Below are 16558 nucleotides of genomic sequence, written 5' to 3'. Positions count from 1 at the left end.
CCAGTAAAGTTTTTATACAGTAAAATATTTTTTTTTAATGCAAAATTTTATTTGGACAAATATTAAATAGAAATATACACACATTATTGAATGTGCACAATTATTTGGAAATGACTCGGGTATGTTTAATAGAATCATAGAATCTCTACAGTGCCGAAGGAGGCCACTCGGCCCATCAAGTCTACACTGACCATTCGAAAGGCCACCCTACACAGACCCAATCGGCGCCTTATCCCTATAACCCCATCTAGCCTTTGGACACTTAGGGGCAATTTAGCAAGGCCAATCCACCTAATCTGCACATTTTAGGACTGTGGGATGAAACCGGAGCTCCCAGAGGAAACTCACGGAGACACGGGGAGAATATGCAAACTCCATGCAGACAGTTACCCAAGCCGGGAATTGAGGCAGCAGGGCTGACCACGGTGCCACCGGGTCACCAATTTGTTGCAAATTTTATCCCAGATTTGCACATTACTGCCGCATTCAATTACTTCTTCATGGGGGGGTGGGGGGGGGGAGAAAACAATCAATAACAAAACAATTGAAAATAAAGGGTACAGCGACTGTTGAAATATGAAAGCAAAAAACACTGCGGTTGGTGCAATCTGAGATAAATCAGAACATGCTGAAAATACTCTGCAGGACTCAACATTGGGGGTCAATAGTTTCAGATCCGCCCTGCTGGTGATATGACACCATGGGTGACCTTAATACGCAGAGAGTGGGGCTCCCTCCCTTCAGTGGAAGGAAGTCCTGCCCTCAAGAGCTGCAGATCAATTTGATTAGCCAGCAGGTCTTGCAGTCCCAAAACCCAGTATTGAACGCTCCTGGGACTACAAGAACATCCATGAAGCAGATTGGCAGCGACAGGATTCAGGTAAGTCCTAGGTATTTTGGGCCAAAAACAGGACCGATGCCTTTAAAATGAAAATTTATATTTATTTCTGTAAAGTGGCCACAGAAACTGACCCAGTTTTTCTCCTTCATTCCTTCAGGGTGTTTGGAGTCTTTGACAATGTCAACAACAGAGCAACACTCTACGCATGGTTTACATTCTCACATTGGCTGGTGTACGCCAACAGTGCAGCAAATCCTATTATCTATAACTTTTTGAGTAGTAAGTTGGCTTTTTTCAATTTATTTGGTTCGTGTTACTGAAATATCCAGATTGAATTCTGACAATTACTTAGCTTTAAATTGTTCGTGCTTTGTCAGGAGACGTTGAAAAACCATCACTGTCATCAATCTCAGGCGTGCACTGGTTCCAAAGTGAATCATGAATTCCTCAGGTGAATCATTCACCTGAGGAAGGAGCAGTGCTCTGAAAGCTAGCGATGCGAAACAAACCAGTTGGACTTTAACCTGGTGTTGTAAGACTTCTCCAGAAGAAGGGCACTGGAAAGAAGGGGGTAAGTTAAAGTCTGCTCTTGAGTGAGTTGGTGAGTCTGGCAGGAAGAAAGATGGCGGAGTTAGGATCGCTGGATGGGGCCGCACCCCTCACACTGACCGAGGTGATGGCCGGGGAATTTGAGAGGCAGTTGACCAAGCATGTGGAGGTGCTGCAGAGGGAGATGATGGCTGCGATGAAGGAGTGTGTGGAGGAGGTGATGACCCCGGTTAAGGTGGCAGTGTCGAAGACATTGGCCAAGATACGGGAGCAAGAAGAGAAGTTGAAGGAGGTGGAGGAGGCTCTGTCGCAGCACAGTGACCAATTAACCTCGATGGGTGAGGAGCTGCGGAGGGTGGTGGAGGCTAACAAAGGGCTCAGAGCTGAGGTGGAGGACCTGGAGACCAGGTCAAGGTGACAGAACCCATGGATCGTCTGCCTGCCTGAGGGGTGGAGTGCCCAAGGCTGACCGAGTACTTTGCGAAGATGTTGGCAGAGCTGTTGGGGGAGGGGGAAGAATGCTCCCAAAATGAGTTGGACAGGGCACATCGGTCGCTCAGGCCAAAGCCGAAAGCAAATGAGCCACCAAGGGTGATCATAATCTGCTTCCATAAGTTTCATGTTAAGGAGAAGGCCCTGAGTTGGGCGAAGTAGAAGCTAGAGGTGAGATGGGAAGGCTTTGGTATACGAATATCCCAGGACTTAACGGTGGAGTTGGCGAGCAGGCGAGCGGCTTTCGGACAGGTGAAGGCAGCACCGTACAGCAACAGCGTGAGGATGGAGTGGTCTACCCATGAAGTTGAGAGTTATGCACAACTCGAGGGATTTCTATTTCGAGACGGTGGAGGCAGTGGAGGCGTTCGTGAAGGCCAAAGGATTGGGACTGAAATGAGAGATGGAATAGGGATTGGGACTTGGGATTGAGGGGATGGGGTCTGTGCTTTGTTTTTATCTCTCTCTTTCTCTGTTTCTCATTTTGTATTTGATGGAGGGGCTATATGGGTTTTGTGAGTTTTGAATGGGGGAGTGTAGTTTACCTTTGTTTATAGTTGGTTACAGGTATATTGGGCTTTGGGTTCATGTCTATTTTCTGGGGGTGCGCATTTGCACCGGGTTTGTTTGTTTTTCTGGGACTGGGTTATGGAGAGGAGATTGGGAGGAAGGGGGCTCGGACAGGGGCCTCTGCACTAACCAGCGAAGATTGGCAACTGAACTGGAGTGTGGTGTGGGAGTGGGGGGGGCGGGGGGGGGGGGGTACGGTCGTCGGAACTTGGTCAAGCAGAATTTGATGGGCCTGGGAGGTGTGAAAGATGGGGGGATGGAATCGATACTGGGAGAGATGTTTGCAAGAGGAAGTGGATGGGGAAATTCTGGGAGGGAGGAGGACGGGTTCGGCTGTAACAGAAGGATGGGGTGGGTCAGGCCAGAGGGGCATGGCCCGGGGTAATGGTGATGATGGATTGGAGGGGGTGGTGAGACACCCCCAGTCAGAATAGTGACGTGGAATGTGAGGTGTGAGGGGGACCGGTGAAGCGGTCAAGAGTTTTTATATATTTGAAGAGCTTAACGACCGATGTGGTGGTGCGCCAGGAGACCCATTTGAGGGTGAAGCATCAGGTGAGGCTTAGGAAGGGTTGGGTCAGTCAGGTGTTTTACTCGGGGCTTGACAATAGGACTCTGGGGGGAAGCGGTATTGGTGGGCCAGAGGGTGAGGCTTCAGATGGAGAAAGTGGTGGCGGAACAGGGGGGCAGGTACGTGATTGTAACGGGGGCGCTAGAGGGGCGGTTGGTGGCACTGGCAAATGCATATAGCCCCAACTGGGATGCTGCGGGATTTATAACGAGGTGGCATCCTGTGGCCCATGAGTTGATAGTAGGGGGGATTGGAACAAGAGCCGGGATTCTCCCCTACCCGGCGGGGCGGGGGGTTCCGGCATAATGGAGTGGCGAGAACCACTCCGGCGTCAGTCTGCCCCAATGGTGCGGAATTCTCCGCACCTTTAGGGGCCAAGCCCTCACCTTGAGGGGCTAGGCCCACGCCTGAGTGATTTCTGCCCCGCCGGCTGGTGGGAAAGGCCTTTGGCGCCATGCCAGCCGGCTCCAAAAGGACTTCGCCGGGTGACGCATGCGCGGGAGCATCAACGGCCGCTCACGGCATCCCCGCGCATGCGCAGTGGAGGGGGTCTCTTCCGCCTCCGCCATAGTGAAGACCATGGCGAAGGCGGAAGAAAAAGAGTGCCCCCACAGCAGAGGCCCACCTGCCGATCGGTGGGCCCCGATCGCAGGCCAGGCCACCGTGGGGACACCCCCCGGGGCCAGATCGCCCCGCCACCCCCAACCCCCCCCCAGGACCCCGGAGCCCACCCGCGCCGTCTGCTCCCACCGGTACAGTAGGTGGTTCAATCCACGCCAGCTGGCGAGGGTTGACAGCGGCGGGACTTCGGTCCATCGCGGGCCGGAGAATCGCCGGGGGCAGCCCGCCGACCGGCGCGATTCCCGCCCCCGACGATTCTCTGGTGGCGGGGAATTCGGGACACGGCGGGGGCGGGATTCACCGGCCAGCGGGGGGGGGGGGTGGGTCGGAGAATCGCGCCCATGATGTTGGAACTGAAGGTGGACAGCCACGTCCCAGCCACGTTTGCTGTCCCAGTCGGGAGGGGGTGGGGGGGGGGGGAAGGCGTAGGCTGGCCTCATGAGGGAGATGGGAGGAGTGGACCCATGGAGGTTCTTGTATCCGAGGGAATGGGAGTATTCATTTTTCTCTCCGGTACACATCGTGTATTTGAAGATTGACTTTTTCATGGTGGGAAAGGAACTATTGGTTGGGGTTAGGAGGTCGGAGTACTCAGCAATCGTGATTTTGGATCACTTTCCACATTAGATGGATGTGGCTTTGGAGAAGGGTATGGCCCAGGGGCTGGGGTGGAGAATGAACATGGGGTTGTTAGCGGACTCAAAGCTTCTGTGACAAGATTGGGAAGGTGGTCGAGGAGTATGTGGGGTTTAATTGCATAGGTGAGGTCTCGCTGTTGGTAGTCTGCGAGGCTCTGAAGGTGGTAGTGGTAGGGAAGGTGATCTTGTTCAAGGCTAAGGAGGAGAGGGAGGAATGCCAACAACTGGTAGAGGAGATTTTGAAGGTGGATGGGAGGTATGCGGGGGCCGGGACCTGGGTCTCCTGGCCAAGAGGGAGGAGTTGCAGGCGAGGTTCAACCAATTGTCCATGGGGAAAGTGGTGCATTAGTTGAGAGGGGTGAAAGGGGCCGTCTATGTGTATGGGGAGAAGGCTGGCCAGCTCCGGAGGGAGTGTTGCTAACTTTGCCTTAGTTTAATTGCTCTGTTATATCACCTATGCTCTTGAGTCGCCAGGTATCTTTCTGATACCGCCACGTGGTTCAAGTCCGAGTAATGATCAATAATCCAATACACCGCTTAGTAAGATTTAAATCAAAGCACATTTATTATACACAGTAATCACTACTCATGTACAAATTCTACGTCTAAGCTACTTCTTACAATTAACAGGCCTATACTTAACTTGGAACTGGCCCACCAGGTCAGGGAAACAAATGGCCTTTCGTTCAGGTTCTGAGCCTGCGGGATTCGAAGTTGGTACAGATTGATAGCTAGGAGCGCCTATCTCGTAGCGAGCGTTGAAGTAAGACTTACAGGTTCGGTCGGCTGCTGAAGAGTGACGAGAGCTGGAAGCGAGCCGAAGAAGAAGAACTTGAACTTGGGGCTCAATTCTTATAGTCCCCAGGGGCTTCCCGCCTTTCGGGACGGACCCTGTACCTGGTCCCAAGTTGGACTTTGTCCCAATCACTTGGGTCGATTTTCTCCAATGCTGGAGCAGTTCCCTGATCGATGGGCGGTCTTGAGGTGGTCGTTCACCTCCTTTTGTGTAGGCTTCTGCTGGCGCCGAAGAGTCTGGTTTTGGTTTGTGTGTCTAAATGTTGCTTATTGTTCCCGGGGATTGCTCATTAGTATGCAGATGGCTGGTGTTTTGTTATGCTGATGGTTGCTGGTATCGATCTTGTCTGGCCTTTCCAGAGGTAAATACACAGCCAACCTGCAGCTGCTCGTTTTTGTCCTGTTGGCTGACTTTCCCATCAGCCTTTGCCGTTCGCCATTTTGAATTGGGAGTTGGCCATTTTAAGTGGCTACATTCCCTCCTTATGATCCTAAAGCGAAGCGTGAAGGATCACATAACTATGTTGCTTTCCACTCCCTGACCTGGGGGGGGTGGGGGGAAAACTTCCTTCATGGCCTCTGCACTGACCATAGCTATGCAAAAAATTTTTAACTGACAGCTCTAAGGGCGCTATGTCGAACAGGGACATGCATTACAAAACAATAAACTGGGAACCTCTAACTATTCTGAATACACTACACTCACTTCAACATTTCATTATTCTAACTTCCTCAACCATACAAACAAAATCATAGCAGTTTATACACATTTTTCCTGGCTTGGCAGTCAAGATCAGGATCATACAATTTGCTCATGAACAGTTCTTTACATTTCTTTATTTACAATAAAATGCGAGTGAATGCTCTTTGTTATAGAACGCGGGGGTCGGGGGTCTGGTCGTATCTGAAAATAGGGGACATGATCCTATATACCGGGGTTCGAACGGGGTAGGCTCTCCTTCTCCATTTCCTTAGATGCATAGTCTGCACAATGCAGCAGAGTATCACTAATACCAGTAATGTTTCTATTACATAGGACAGAGAGTACCAGGTTATAAACCTGGCACACCAAGATGATGTGGTGTCACTGGTGACTGGGCTCTGGGTACTGCGGGGAAGTGAAAGATTAACGGCTGGGGGGCATGAAGTCATGGGGTTCGCGTTCCCTCGCAACCAAATGTCCATTATTATGAGGATGATTCATGTGGAGGAAGTCCTCATGGCTCTTCTCTTTCCTTTTCTTTTCTTTTCTTCTCCGGTCCTGGAGCTTCTGGAGCTCTGTGGAAACAAGCGTAGTGTCTGTAACTATCTTTGTTTAACATCTCGTACGATAATCTGTCTGTCCTTTAGTGCCAATTACTCCCTTTATAATTGGTCACTATGTGTGACTCCCTCATTTTTTTTTTCAAAAACCAATTTTAGGACAAGACACACTTCCAAATAATGAACCAGTGTGAGCCGTCTCGCAGACTGTGCAATTTACCATCCAAATGTTTCAGGATGTAAATAGCATGTGGTTGGCAATCTAAGGGTTACCTGAAACAAAACAAAACTTTTTGAACGAAAATTTCCAAAATGAGGTGCGTATGGGCTGCGAAGGGTAAGAGTTGGATGGAGTCCCAAGGTAGGACAGCTACCAATGCCGTATCTCTCCTACCCAAGCGTAGTTGACTAGAGGGGGGGTTCCCAGGCAGGGCAGGAACCAAGCCGTTTGTCCACAGCCTGAGCAACCAACAAGAACGTGGTGGGGCTGCCGTAGTGGTTCTTTCCTTCGAACCAGAAGGGCAGTTACGAACGGGCGTGTGGTATCTGTTGACAGACGAGTTCCGCTGAACTGGCGTCTGGGACCTTAAGAAGTCTCTGTGGGCAAGTCCTCAGAGGTTTCTGCTGAAAAGACGTGCGGACAAGTTCTCAGAGGTTTCGGCCGAAAAGGCGTGGGGCCGTGAAAAAAAATTCTCCTGTCGGAGATACAACATTTAACGAACGTACAAACAACATAAAACATTCTGCAGGTTCCATCAGAAAGGACACCACTTCTCCCAAGCGGTTCCTTTTAAAACATCATCTGGACACTTCAGTTCTAAAAATTAAAAAAATAAAATAAAATATCGCTTATTGTCACAAGTAGGCTTCAAATGAAGCTACTGTGAAAAGCCCCTAGTCGCCACATTCCGGCGCCTGTTCGGGGAAGCTGGTACGGGAATTGAACCATGCTGCTGGCCTGCCTTGGTCTGCTTTAAAAGCCAGCTCTTTAGCCCTGTGCTAAACCAGCCCCAGCCCCACCAGCCCCAGCCCCTGGGGGTTCTGTCTCAGAATCTGTCTTGGTTGCGAACAGGGTCGCAAAGGGGTTCTTGGTTTGGGAGTCAGACCCAAGGTCGTCATCTTCTCCCGGGTGCCAAACTCTTGAGTATATCAGGGCTGAAAGGGCTGCATGGTGTGAGGTGGGGTTGCTCTCGTCGTTGCAGACGAGTCGGAACGAGTTACCTCGGTGCCAATAGTTGGTGTCTAGCTGTGTGGGGACGGAATCGGGGTCGTCAGTATAGTTCGGTGGTCGGTGGTGGGGTTTGTTCAGGAAAGTGATCATGAAGGAATCACTCGGATCGTAGTCGGAATCGCTGGGTGTGGGTCCTGTTGCATGGGGATAGTAGGGAGGGGTGCTGTGGCTATCGTCTGAGTCACAGTCGCTGTCTCTGCTGCTGCAGTCTGTGGGCGTTTTGGGGCAGAGTGTATATTTCGGAGGTGGAGTCGAGGTTGTGTCCGTGGCTGGGCTGGACGTGTTGGGGAATGGTAGGGTTACGTTGGCTGTGGGCGGGGTGTGATGTGCTGCGTCGAGCATGACGTGGTGTGCGTGGTTAGACTGTGTTCCTCTGCCTTCAGCTGGTTGATATGGAACCACGCAGTCTTACTGTTGGGAAACTTTATTTTATACACGGAAGGTCTTGTTTTGTCCGCAATGGAGTACGGACCCGAGTATTTTGGAGTATTTTGGTGACAGGAATGTGCTGGGGTTATATACAGAGAGCATAACTTGCTGTCCTATACTGTACTCAGTCGCATGCACTGTCTTGTCGAAACAAGCCTTGCTCTGTTTCTTTCTGGTGCCCAATTTTACTGCGGCTGCTAGCTGAGCCGTTTTAACATTCTCAACTAATTGCTGTACTGCTTTCTCTTGTGTGAGAGCCGTCACTTCGGGGCTGGTTAAGTCCAAACCGAATAAATATTCTGCGCCTTTCATGGGGCGTCCAGTCATGAGGGAGTGTGGGGTGTAACCCGTGGAAGTAGAAATTATATTACGCAAAAACATCAGCGCAATAGGGAGGACTGAGTCCCAAGTGGTGTTGTTCGGCTGGACCATTTTTCTGAGGGTGGATTTTAGGGTCCGATTCATGTGCTCCACGATACCACTCGAATGTGGGTGGTATGCTATGTGGAATTTTTGGGTGATGCCAAATATCGTGAGGACGTTCTGCATGACACGTCCCGTAAAATGGGAGCCTTGGTTGGATTCAATGGTGCGGGGGAGTCCCCATCTTGTAAAGATGTGGTGGGTCAAAATTTTGGCTGTGGTTTTTGCCGTGTTTGTGCGGGCTGGGAATGCTTCCACCCATTTTGTAAATGTGTCAGTTACCACAAGTACATATTTATAGCCATTCTTACAAGGGGGCAATGGTCCTATAAAATCGATCTGGAGGTTAGTCCAGGGGCCGTTAACGGGTCGGGTGTGGCTGAGTTGAGCCTTTTTGGCATATCTGTCCGGATTATTCTGGGCGCAGATGAGCCAATTCTCGATGTAGTGATTTACATCATCCCTTAAATTGAGCCACCAACAAAGCTGCTTGAGATGGGCTGTAGTGGGATCGATTTCCTAATGTCCATGACCATCATGGAACAAACCAATCAGTTGATTCCTGTCCTGTTCAGGAACCACATAAAGGGTGTCTTTTAACACCACACCATCATGTGTGGTCAGTGCATTTCTAAACCTCTCATAGGGTGCTGGATATTTTCCTTTTACAATCTCCTTGAGATTGTTGTCCTGCTTCTGAGCCTCTACTAGATCCTCGATCTTTGTCTGTGAGACCTGAACTGCACTCACTGGTGCGCATTCGGCGGGTGTCCAAAGGTATCCATGTCTGGAACCTGCTTTAGCCAGTGCGTCGGCTTTCACATTTCCGGGGGGGAGGAACGATGGTGGCTGCGAACTTTGATGATCCCAAAAGTCCTGTTCTGGGCTCTCTCTAAAATATGACGGAGCAATGGGGCTGAGGGGAGGGGTTTTCCGTCTGCGGAAACAAATCCTCTTGCTTTCCACAGGGGCAGAAATTCCGTGAGGCTGTTGCAGACATAGAGGCTGTCTGAGTATATGTCTGCTGGGCTGGGGAAGGAATCCGGGTGTTCCACTATATACGTGATGGCCGCGAGCTCTGCTGCCTGCACTCCTAAGTAAGACAGCACATTGCCGCAAATTGACCCAGGAGATGAATTTGACCTCCGAAGAACCCTCCGACAAGCATTTACCTACGCACAGGCCGATGATTCCGACCTCGAATACTTCGATGACGATCCTTACAATGTTTCCGGACCTCGCGAGCCCAATGATAGCTCCGTGGTCCTATACGACTATGACTCGGACGAACCTTTCGTGTTGCACATTGGCGACCCTCACATTGAATCCGACGCAGAAGCGGATTCATTTTTCGGATTTGAGGATCTTCAACCCAGCAGATATGACGTCCCAACTTATCAGTACCGGATGATGCTGCAGCCTGACATTAACAGACAGGGAGCGGTGCAAGCCCACAGAGAGCGGCCTGCTGCCACACAGAGCGTGGTCCACGTCCCGCTCAGCGTTCCCGACTCTATAAAAGAAGACATGCAAGACTCCAGAGCGCAGTCCTTGCATGAACAAGAAGTGACTCCAGAGTCACAAGCCTCCACAGCGAGCTTGGGAACAGACTCCACGATAGAAGGAACGCAAGACTCCAGAGCGCAGTCCTTGCGCGAACAAGAAGTGACTCCAGAGTCACAAGCCTCCACAGCAAGCTCGTGGAAAGACACCACAATTGCAGAAATGCAAGACTCCAGCGCGCAGTCCTTGCATGAACAAGAAGTGACTCCACAGTCACAAGCCTCCACAGCAAGCTCGTGGACAGAATCCACAATTGCAGAAACGCCTGACTCCGATGCGCAGTCCTTGCAGGAACAAGACCATGAGGGTCTAGCAACCTCTCCTGACCAACCAGCGGCAGACGATGCAAGTCTGCCAGGCTCACGTGAACAGCGCGAAGGCTATGACAGCCTACCATGCTCCACTGCACAGCAGCATGACCATGACGGTCTCTCATGCTACAATGAAGGGCACAGCGCTGATGACTGTTCAAGCCCAACTGGAGACAAGCCAAAGGAATCTCCTCTTCCAAGCCCGAAGGAAAAAGGTTCATGCGCTGACCTTCAGAATCATTGTAGCCGAACAGAGATTAATAATGCTGCACGGTCACAGAAGGATACTGAGGATTTGCTAAAGAAATTACCTGTATGTTTAACCACACTAACCCCAGTGATTAAGCAGTTATGTATGGGGAGTATAATGTGGGCAATTGAGAACAGTAAAAGAGAGACTGTGACCATGCCAGTCCCAGCAAAATCAGACCCAGAGACCATGAAGGCATGTACATTAGACAAAGATACATATGAGGTACCTGAGAGGAAAAGTGAAACGGAATGTTCTTTGGAAAATAGTACAATGTCGATAGAAACATTGGATCCTATATTCGAGACCATACATATGGGAGAATTTGGGGGTAATAAACAAGGTTCTGCAATGTCTGGGGGAAGATTTAAAATTCCAAAGAAGAAAAGCCCAAATGAAGGACAACGGCAAGACAATGACAGTCCACCAACATGGTGTGCACCACCAGATGAAAACTCTGACAATTTACCCAACCCTAGTGAACAGCAAGCTGCGAATGAGGATCTATCCACGGGATGTGAGACGAGTGACGACAGCATCCCACTTCCCATGCAAAAGGTGCAAGGTGACAGACCTCGCCTCGTGCGTACCGAGGCACTCGACGATCACGGTGGGACCACTGACGACTGCGGTGGCGGCGCACCGCTTCCACCCTCGATGGCTCGAGCCTCTCCACTGGTCGGTGCATTCCTGCATGTTCCGACTCCAGAAGTGCAGCTTCAGGGAATCTCGGCTGCCTCCAGTGAACCTGTTGGGACTCCGGACGGGGAGCATCGACGGAAGGCAGACCGGACTCCAGATGGGGAGCATCCAAGCGCCGACTCTGATTCGCGCACGCCAGACCTTGCTCCGGACGGGCGGTGTCGCGGCCTCGGTGATGGCACGCTCAGGGTGACGGCGGATGCCACGGCGACAGGGAATGGATCGCGTGGCAGTCCCACTGGGTCGGCAGTGGCGACCAGCACCGCCGGTCCAAGACGGACACACCAATTCGCGCCATCGCCAGACGTTGATGCGAGCAACAATTCTCTCTCCAAGGCGACATGCTTCGACGTTTCTCTGCGGTGTCGCCCTTCCGGCACAGCAGGTGGCCGGAACCAGCGTGCACGGTCTCGGCCAACTTCCACATCTGGCACAGTCATCGCCTTGCATGATATTAGTGATGGTGCTTCTTCGATGGCAATGACCCACCGGCTACAAGATGCCGTCCACCACAAACATAAAAAGAAAAAAGACTCCACCTTGTTCCTGGCATGCAGAGCGGATGGATTGGGGCGTAGGCGCAATCAGCGAGCTTTGCGCCGCCTTCCACGCTCGCAACTGAACCGTACGCACACGCCGGATCCTCCACTGGTTCCCAAGGATGACTTCGTGGAGATGCCACGGATCATGCCCCTTCCATCGCCACCCGTGACCAGGCCACAGCAGCTAAAATCCTCCCCATGCAGAAGCTAAGGCTGTTTCTGGGACCTTGCCACCTGTCAAATCCAGGGTAAACTTTATTGAAGCAGACAAGTATTTTCTCCCTTTTGAGTTGGCATGCCAGTCGAAATGTCCCCGCATAGTCAGCACATCATCTGACTGTTTACAGAAATTAATTGATAGAATTATAGAGACAATATGTGGTTGTTCTCAAGGACCACAAACCGACGAAGGTGTTCAGTTGCAGATAATTAAGGCCTTACTAACTACAGTAACATCTCAGCACATAGAAATACACGAAGGAACTGTGTTACAGGCTGTTAGAACGCGCTACAATATACACCTGGCCAGCAAAAAAACTTAGTAAACCAAACCACAGCCAAGGCAACACTAACAAAGATGTTGAATGTTATATTTGCACGAATGAAAAACCAAGCACTGCACGAAGTACAACAAATGGAAAAGTAGAGACTTTGGCAACAGCATCACCTCCAACAGTCCAAGGTGAACCAGTGTGAACCCAAATCTCCACAGCTGAACCGGCTTGAGGACAAGCCTATTCTTGAGGCGGTCACCCATTAGACTGGACTTATAACGCTGTTCATACGTTCAAAAAAGTCAAACACTTCTGTATTATAACCTGTTGTTGTTTATCGTTCCAGATATCGTCTGACCGGACCACTGTTCAAGTTGTTTTTTTTTCTCGCATTCATGTTTAGTTATGGTACAACCTTGTTAGTGTGACGCACCCGACATCGCCCCATGTAAATAGTTACGTCATATACACACGCTGTACACAACACACACACACACTCTTAGATGCACTCACGACACGATCATATTTATAACCACGTAGGCACATATCTTTGTAAAAAGGGGGGATGTCATGATATTCAAACACACACATCATGATAGACACACCAACAGACAAATCAGAACACACAACACCACAACCAATCACAGAAAGATATAAAAGCACAAACACGACACCTGGTGGTCAGTATTAGCTGGAGACAAGGACAAGGACAGACCTGCTACACGACACACTCAGGGAGACAGCACGTGCAGAGTATCCAGAACGAACTGTATACAAGAGTTAAAATAAAATAGAGTTGTACCACATACAACTGTGTTGGCTCATCTGTGCACCAGAGAACCCAACACCACAGCTGCGACCGCAAATTCCTCTGGGTTCATTAGGCGCTGCAATGCCTGCATTGCCATCTATCTTTCCTATCCGAATGCTGCTCTTCAAATTTGGGACGGGGTATTGTTATGATGGTTGCTGGTATCGATCTTGTCTGGCCTTTGCAGAGGTAAATACACAGCCAACCTGCAGCTGCTCATTTTTGTCCTGTTGGCTGGCTTTCCCATCAGCCTTTGCCGTTCGCCATTTTGAATCGGGAGTTGGCCATTTTAAGTGGCTACAGGAGGCAGCGGCGAGGGCGATAGTTCGGGTATGGGATAGGACAAGGAAGCTGGTGGTGGCCCCGGAGCAGATTAATAAGGCATTTGAGGACCTATATAAGGCGTAGTATAGGTCGGATCCACCAGGGGAGGAGCGGGTGATGAGGGGATTTCTGTACAGGCTGGAGTATCCGAGGCTGGGAGAGGAAGATAGAGCAGGGTTGGAAGAACCAGTCGGGGAGCAGAAGGTGAAGGAGGTTTTTGGGAGGATGCAGGCAGGGAAGGCGACGGTGTCCAATGGGTTCCCAGTCGAATTTTACAAGAAATTTAGGGACAAGTTGATGTGGTTGGCGGTGGGAATGTTTGAGGATGCGAAGGGTCGGGGTGTCTTGCCACAAACAATGGGGCAGACTTCTATCTTGATGTTGTTAAAGAAGGACAAGGAACTGGTGGAGTGTCTAGGCCCATATCTTTGCTGAATGTAGATGCCAAGGCACTGGCAAAGATGTTGGCATTTTGGCTGGAAGGGTGTCTCCCGAACCCCGAAGGTGATTGGGGAGGACCAGACGGGGTTCGTGAAGGGTAGACAGTTGTTCTCGAATGTGAGGTGTTTGTTGAATGTGGTTCTTTCTCTGGTGGAAGAAGGGAGACGGAGGTGGTGGTGATGCTGGATGCGGAGAAGGCATTTGATTGTTTAGAGTGGAGTTATTTGATGGCGGTACTGGAGAGATTTGGGATTGGGCTGTGTGGTGTTGGGTTCTCTGGTGCACAGATGAGCCAACACAGTTGTATGTGGTACAACTCTATTTTATTTTAACTCTTATATACAGTTCGTTCTGGATACTCTGCACGTGCTGTCTCCCTGAGTGTGTCGTGTAGCAGGTCTGTCCTGGTCCTCGTCTCCAGCTAATACTGACCACCAGGTGTCGTGTTTGTGCTTTTATATCTTTCTGTGATTGGTTGTGGTGTTGTGTGTTCTGATTTGTCTGTTGGTGTGTCTATCATGATGTGTGTGTTTGAATATCATGACATCCCCCCTTTTTACAAAGATATGTGCCTACGTGGTTATAAATATGATCGTGTCGTGAGTGCATCTAAGAGTGTGTGTTATGTACAGCGTGTGTATATGACATAACTATTTACATGGGGCGATGTCGGGTGCGTCACACTAACAAGGTTGTACCATAACAAAACATGAATGCGAGAAAAAAAACAACTTGAACAGTGGTCCGGTCAGACGATATCTGGAACGATAAACAACAACAGGTTATAATACAGAAGTGTTTGACTTTTTGAACGTATGAACAGCGTTATAAGTCCAGTCTAATGGGTGACCACCTCAAGAATAGGCTGGTCCTCAAGCCGGTTCAGCTGTGGAGATTTGAGTTCGCACTGGTTCACCTTGGACTGTTGGAGGTGATGCTGTTGCCGAAGTCTCTACTTTTCCATTTGTTGTACTTCGTGCAGTGCTTGGTTTTTCATTCATGCAAATATAACATTCGACATCTTTGTTAGTGTTGCCTTGGCTGTGGTTTGGTTCTGGTGGCGATGGAAGGGGCATGATCCGTGGCATCTCCACGAAGTCATCCTTGGGAACCAGTGGAGGATCCGGCGTGTGCGTACGGTTCAGTTGCGAGTGTGGAAGGCGGCGCAAAGCTCGCTGATTGCGCCTATGCACCAATCCATCCGCCCTGCATGCCAGGAACAAGGTGGAGTCTTTTTTCTTTTTATGTTTGTGGTGGACGGCATCTTATAGCCGATGGGTCGTTGCCATCGAAGAAGCACCATCACTAATATCATGCAAGGCGATGACTGTGCCAGATGTGGAAGTTGGCCGAGACCGTGCACGCTGGTTCCGGCCACCTGCTGTGCCGGAAGGGCGACTCCGCAGAGAAACGTCGAAGCATGTCGCCTTGGAGAGAGAATTGTTGCTCGCATCAACGTCTGGCGATGGCGCGAATTGGTGTGTCCGTCTTGGACCGGCGGTGCTGGTCGCCACTGCCGACCCAGTGGGACTGCCACGCGATCCATTCCCTGTCGCCGTGGCATCCGCCGTCACCCTGAGCATGCCATCACCGAGGCCGCGACACCGCCCGTCCGGAGCAAGGTCTGGCGTGCGCGAATCAGAGTCGGCGCTTGGCTGCTCCCCATCTGGAGTCCGGTCTGCCTTCCGTCGATGCTCCCCGTCCGGAGTCCCACCAGGTTCACTGGAGGCAGCCGAGATTCCCTGAAGCTGCACTTCTGGAGTCGGAACATGCAGGAATGCACCGACCAGTGGAGAGGCTCGAGCCATCGAGGGTGGAAACGGTGCGCCGCCACCGCAGTCGTCAGTGGTCCCACCGTGATCGTCGAGTGCCTCGGTACACACTAGGCGAGGTCTGTCACCTTTCACCTTTTGCATGGGAAGTGGGATGCTGTCATCACTTGTCTCACATCCCATGGATAGATCCTCATTAGCAGCTTGCTGTTCACTAGGGTTGGGTAAATTGTCAGAGTTTTCATCTGGTGGTGCACACCATGTCGGTGGACTGTCATTGTCTTGCCGTTGTCCTTCATTTGGGCTTTTCTTCTTTGGAATTTTAAATCTTCCCCCAGACATTGCAGAACCTTGTTTATTACCCCCAAATTCTCCCATATGTATGGTCTCGAATATAGGATCCAATGTTTCTATCGACATTGTACTATTTTCCAAAGAACATTCCGTTTCACTTTTCTTCTCAGGTACCTCATATGTATCTTTGTCTAATGTACATGCCTTCATGGTCGCTGGGTCTGATTTTGCTGGGACTGGCATGGTCACAGTCTCTCTTTTACTGTTCTCAATTGCCCACATTATACTCCCCATACATAATTGCTTAATCACTGGGGTTAGTGTGGTACAATGGATAATCGGGTCGACCTTATCTGCATCTTCACCATTCGTGGAAAGCACACTTGGTTCACTTGAAACTGCTGCGGATTTTAAATTCGTTATCTGGCTACTCGATATCGGTGTCCTCAGGATTCTTGCTCCAATATTCTGCTCATTTATCAGTGGAGTGTGTATAGGTTCAATGCAATTAATGTTCCCCTCAAGGTTTGAAGAGTCATTACTGACTAACTGCTGGTCTCCGAAGTTGGGACTTTGCGGCGTTGTGTTGAAGGGAGACATTTGTCCCTGCTGTAGATATGATTCAGGTTGT

General features: G+C 50.4%; 1 protein-coding gene across 1 annotated transcript in view; it reads left to right on the top strand.

Annotated features, from left to right (window-relative positions):
* Positions 1 to 16558, top strand: part of hcrtr2 (hypocretin (orexin) receptor 2) — an 84658-nt gene that overhangs the window by 40821 nt on the left and 27279 nt on the right. The window contains exon 6 of the mRNA XM_072498566.1: positions 999 to 1120. Coding sequence (XP_072354667.1) covers positions 999 to 1120 — 122 coding nt within the window. The remainder of the gene's footprint in view (positions 1 to 998; positions 1121 to 16558) is intronic.

This window comes from Scyliorhinus torazame, chromosome 4, assembly GCF_047496885.1.
Source record: "Scyliorhinus torazame isolate Kashiwa2021f chromosome 4, sScyTor2.1, whole genome shotgun sequence".
Classification (NCBI taxonomy): domain Eukaryota; kingdom Metazoa; phylum Chordata; class Chondrichthyes; order Carcharhiniformes; family Scyliorhinidae; genus Scyliorhinus; species Scyliorhinus torazame.
Note: the sequence above shows the minus strand (reverse complement) of the source record. Positions and strands in the feature narration are given on the sequence as shown.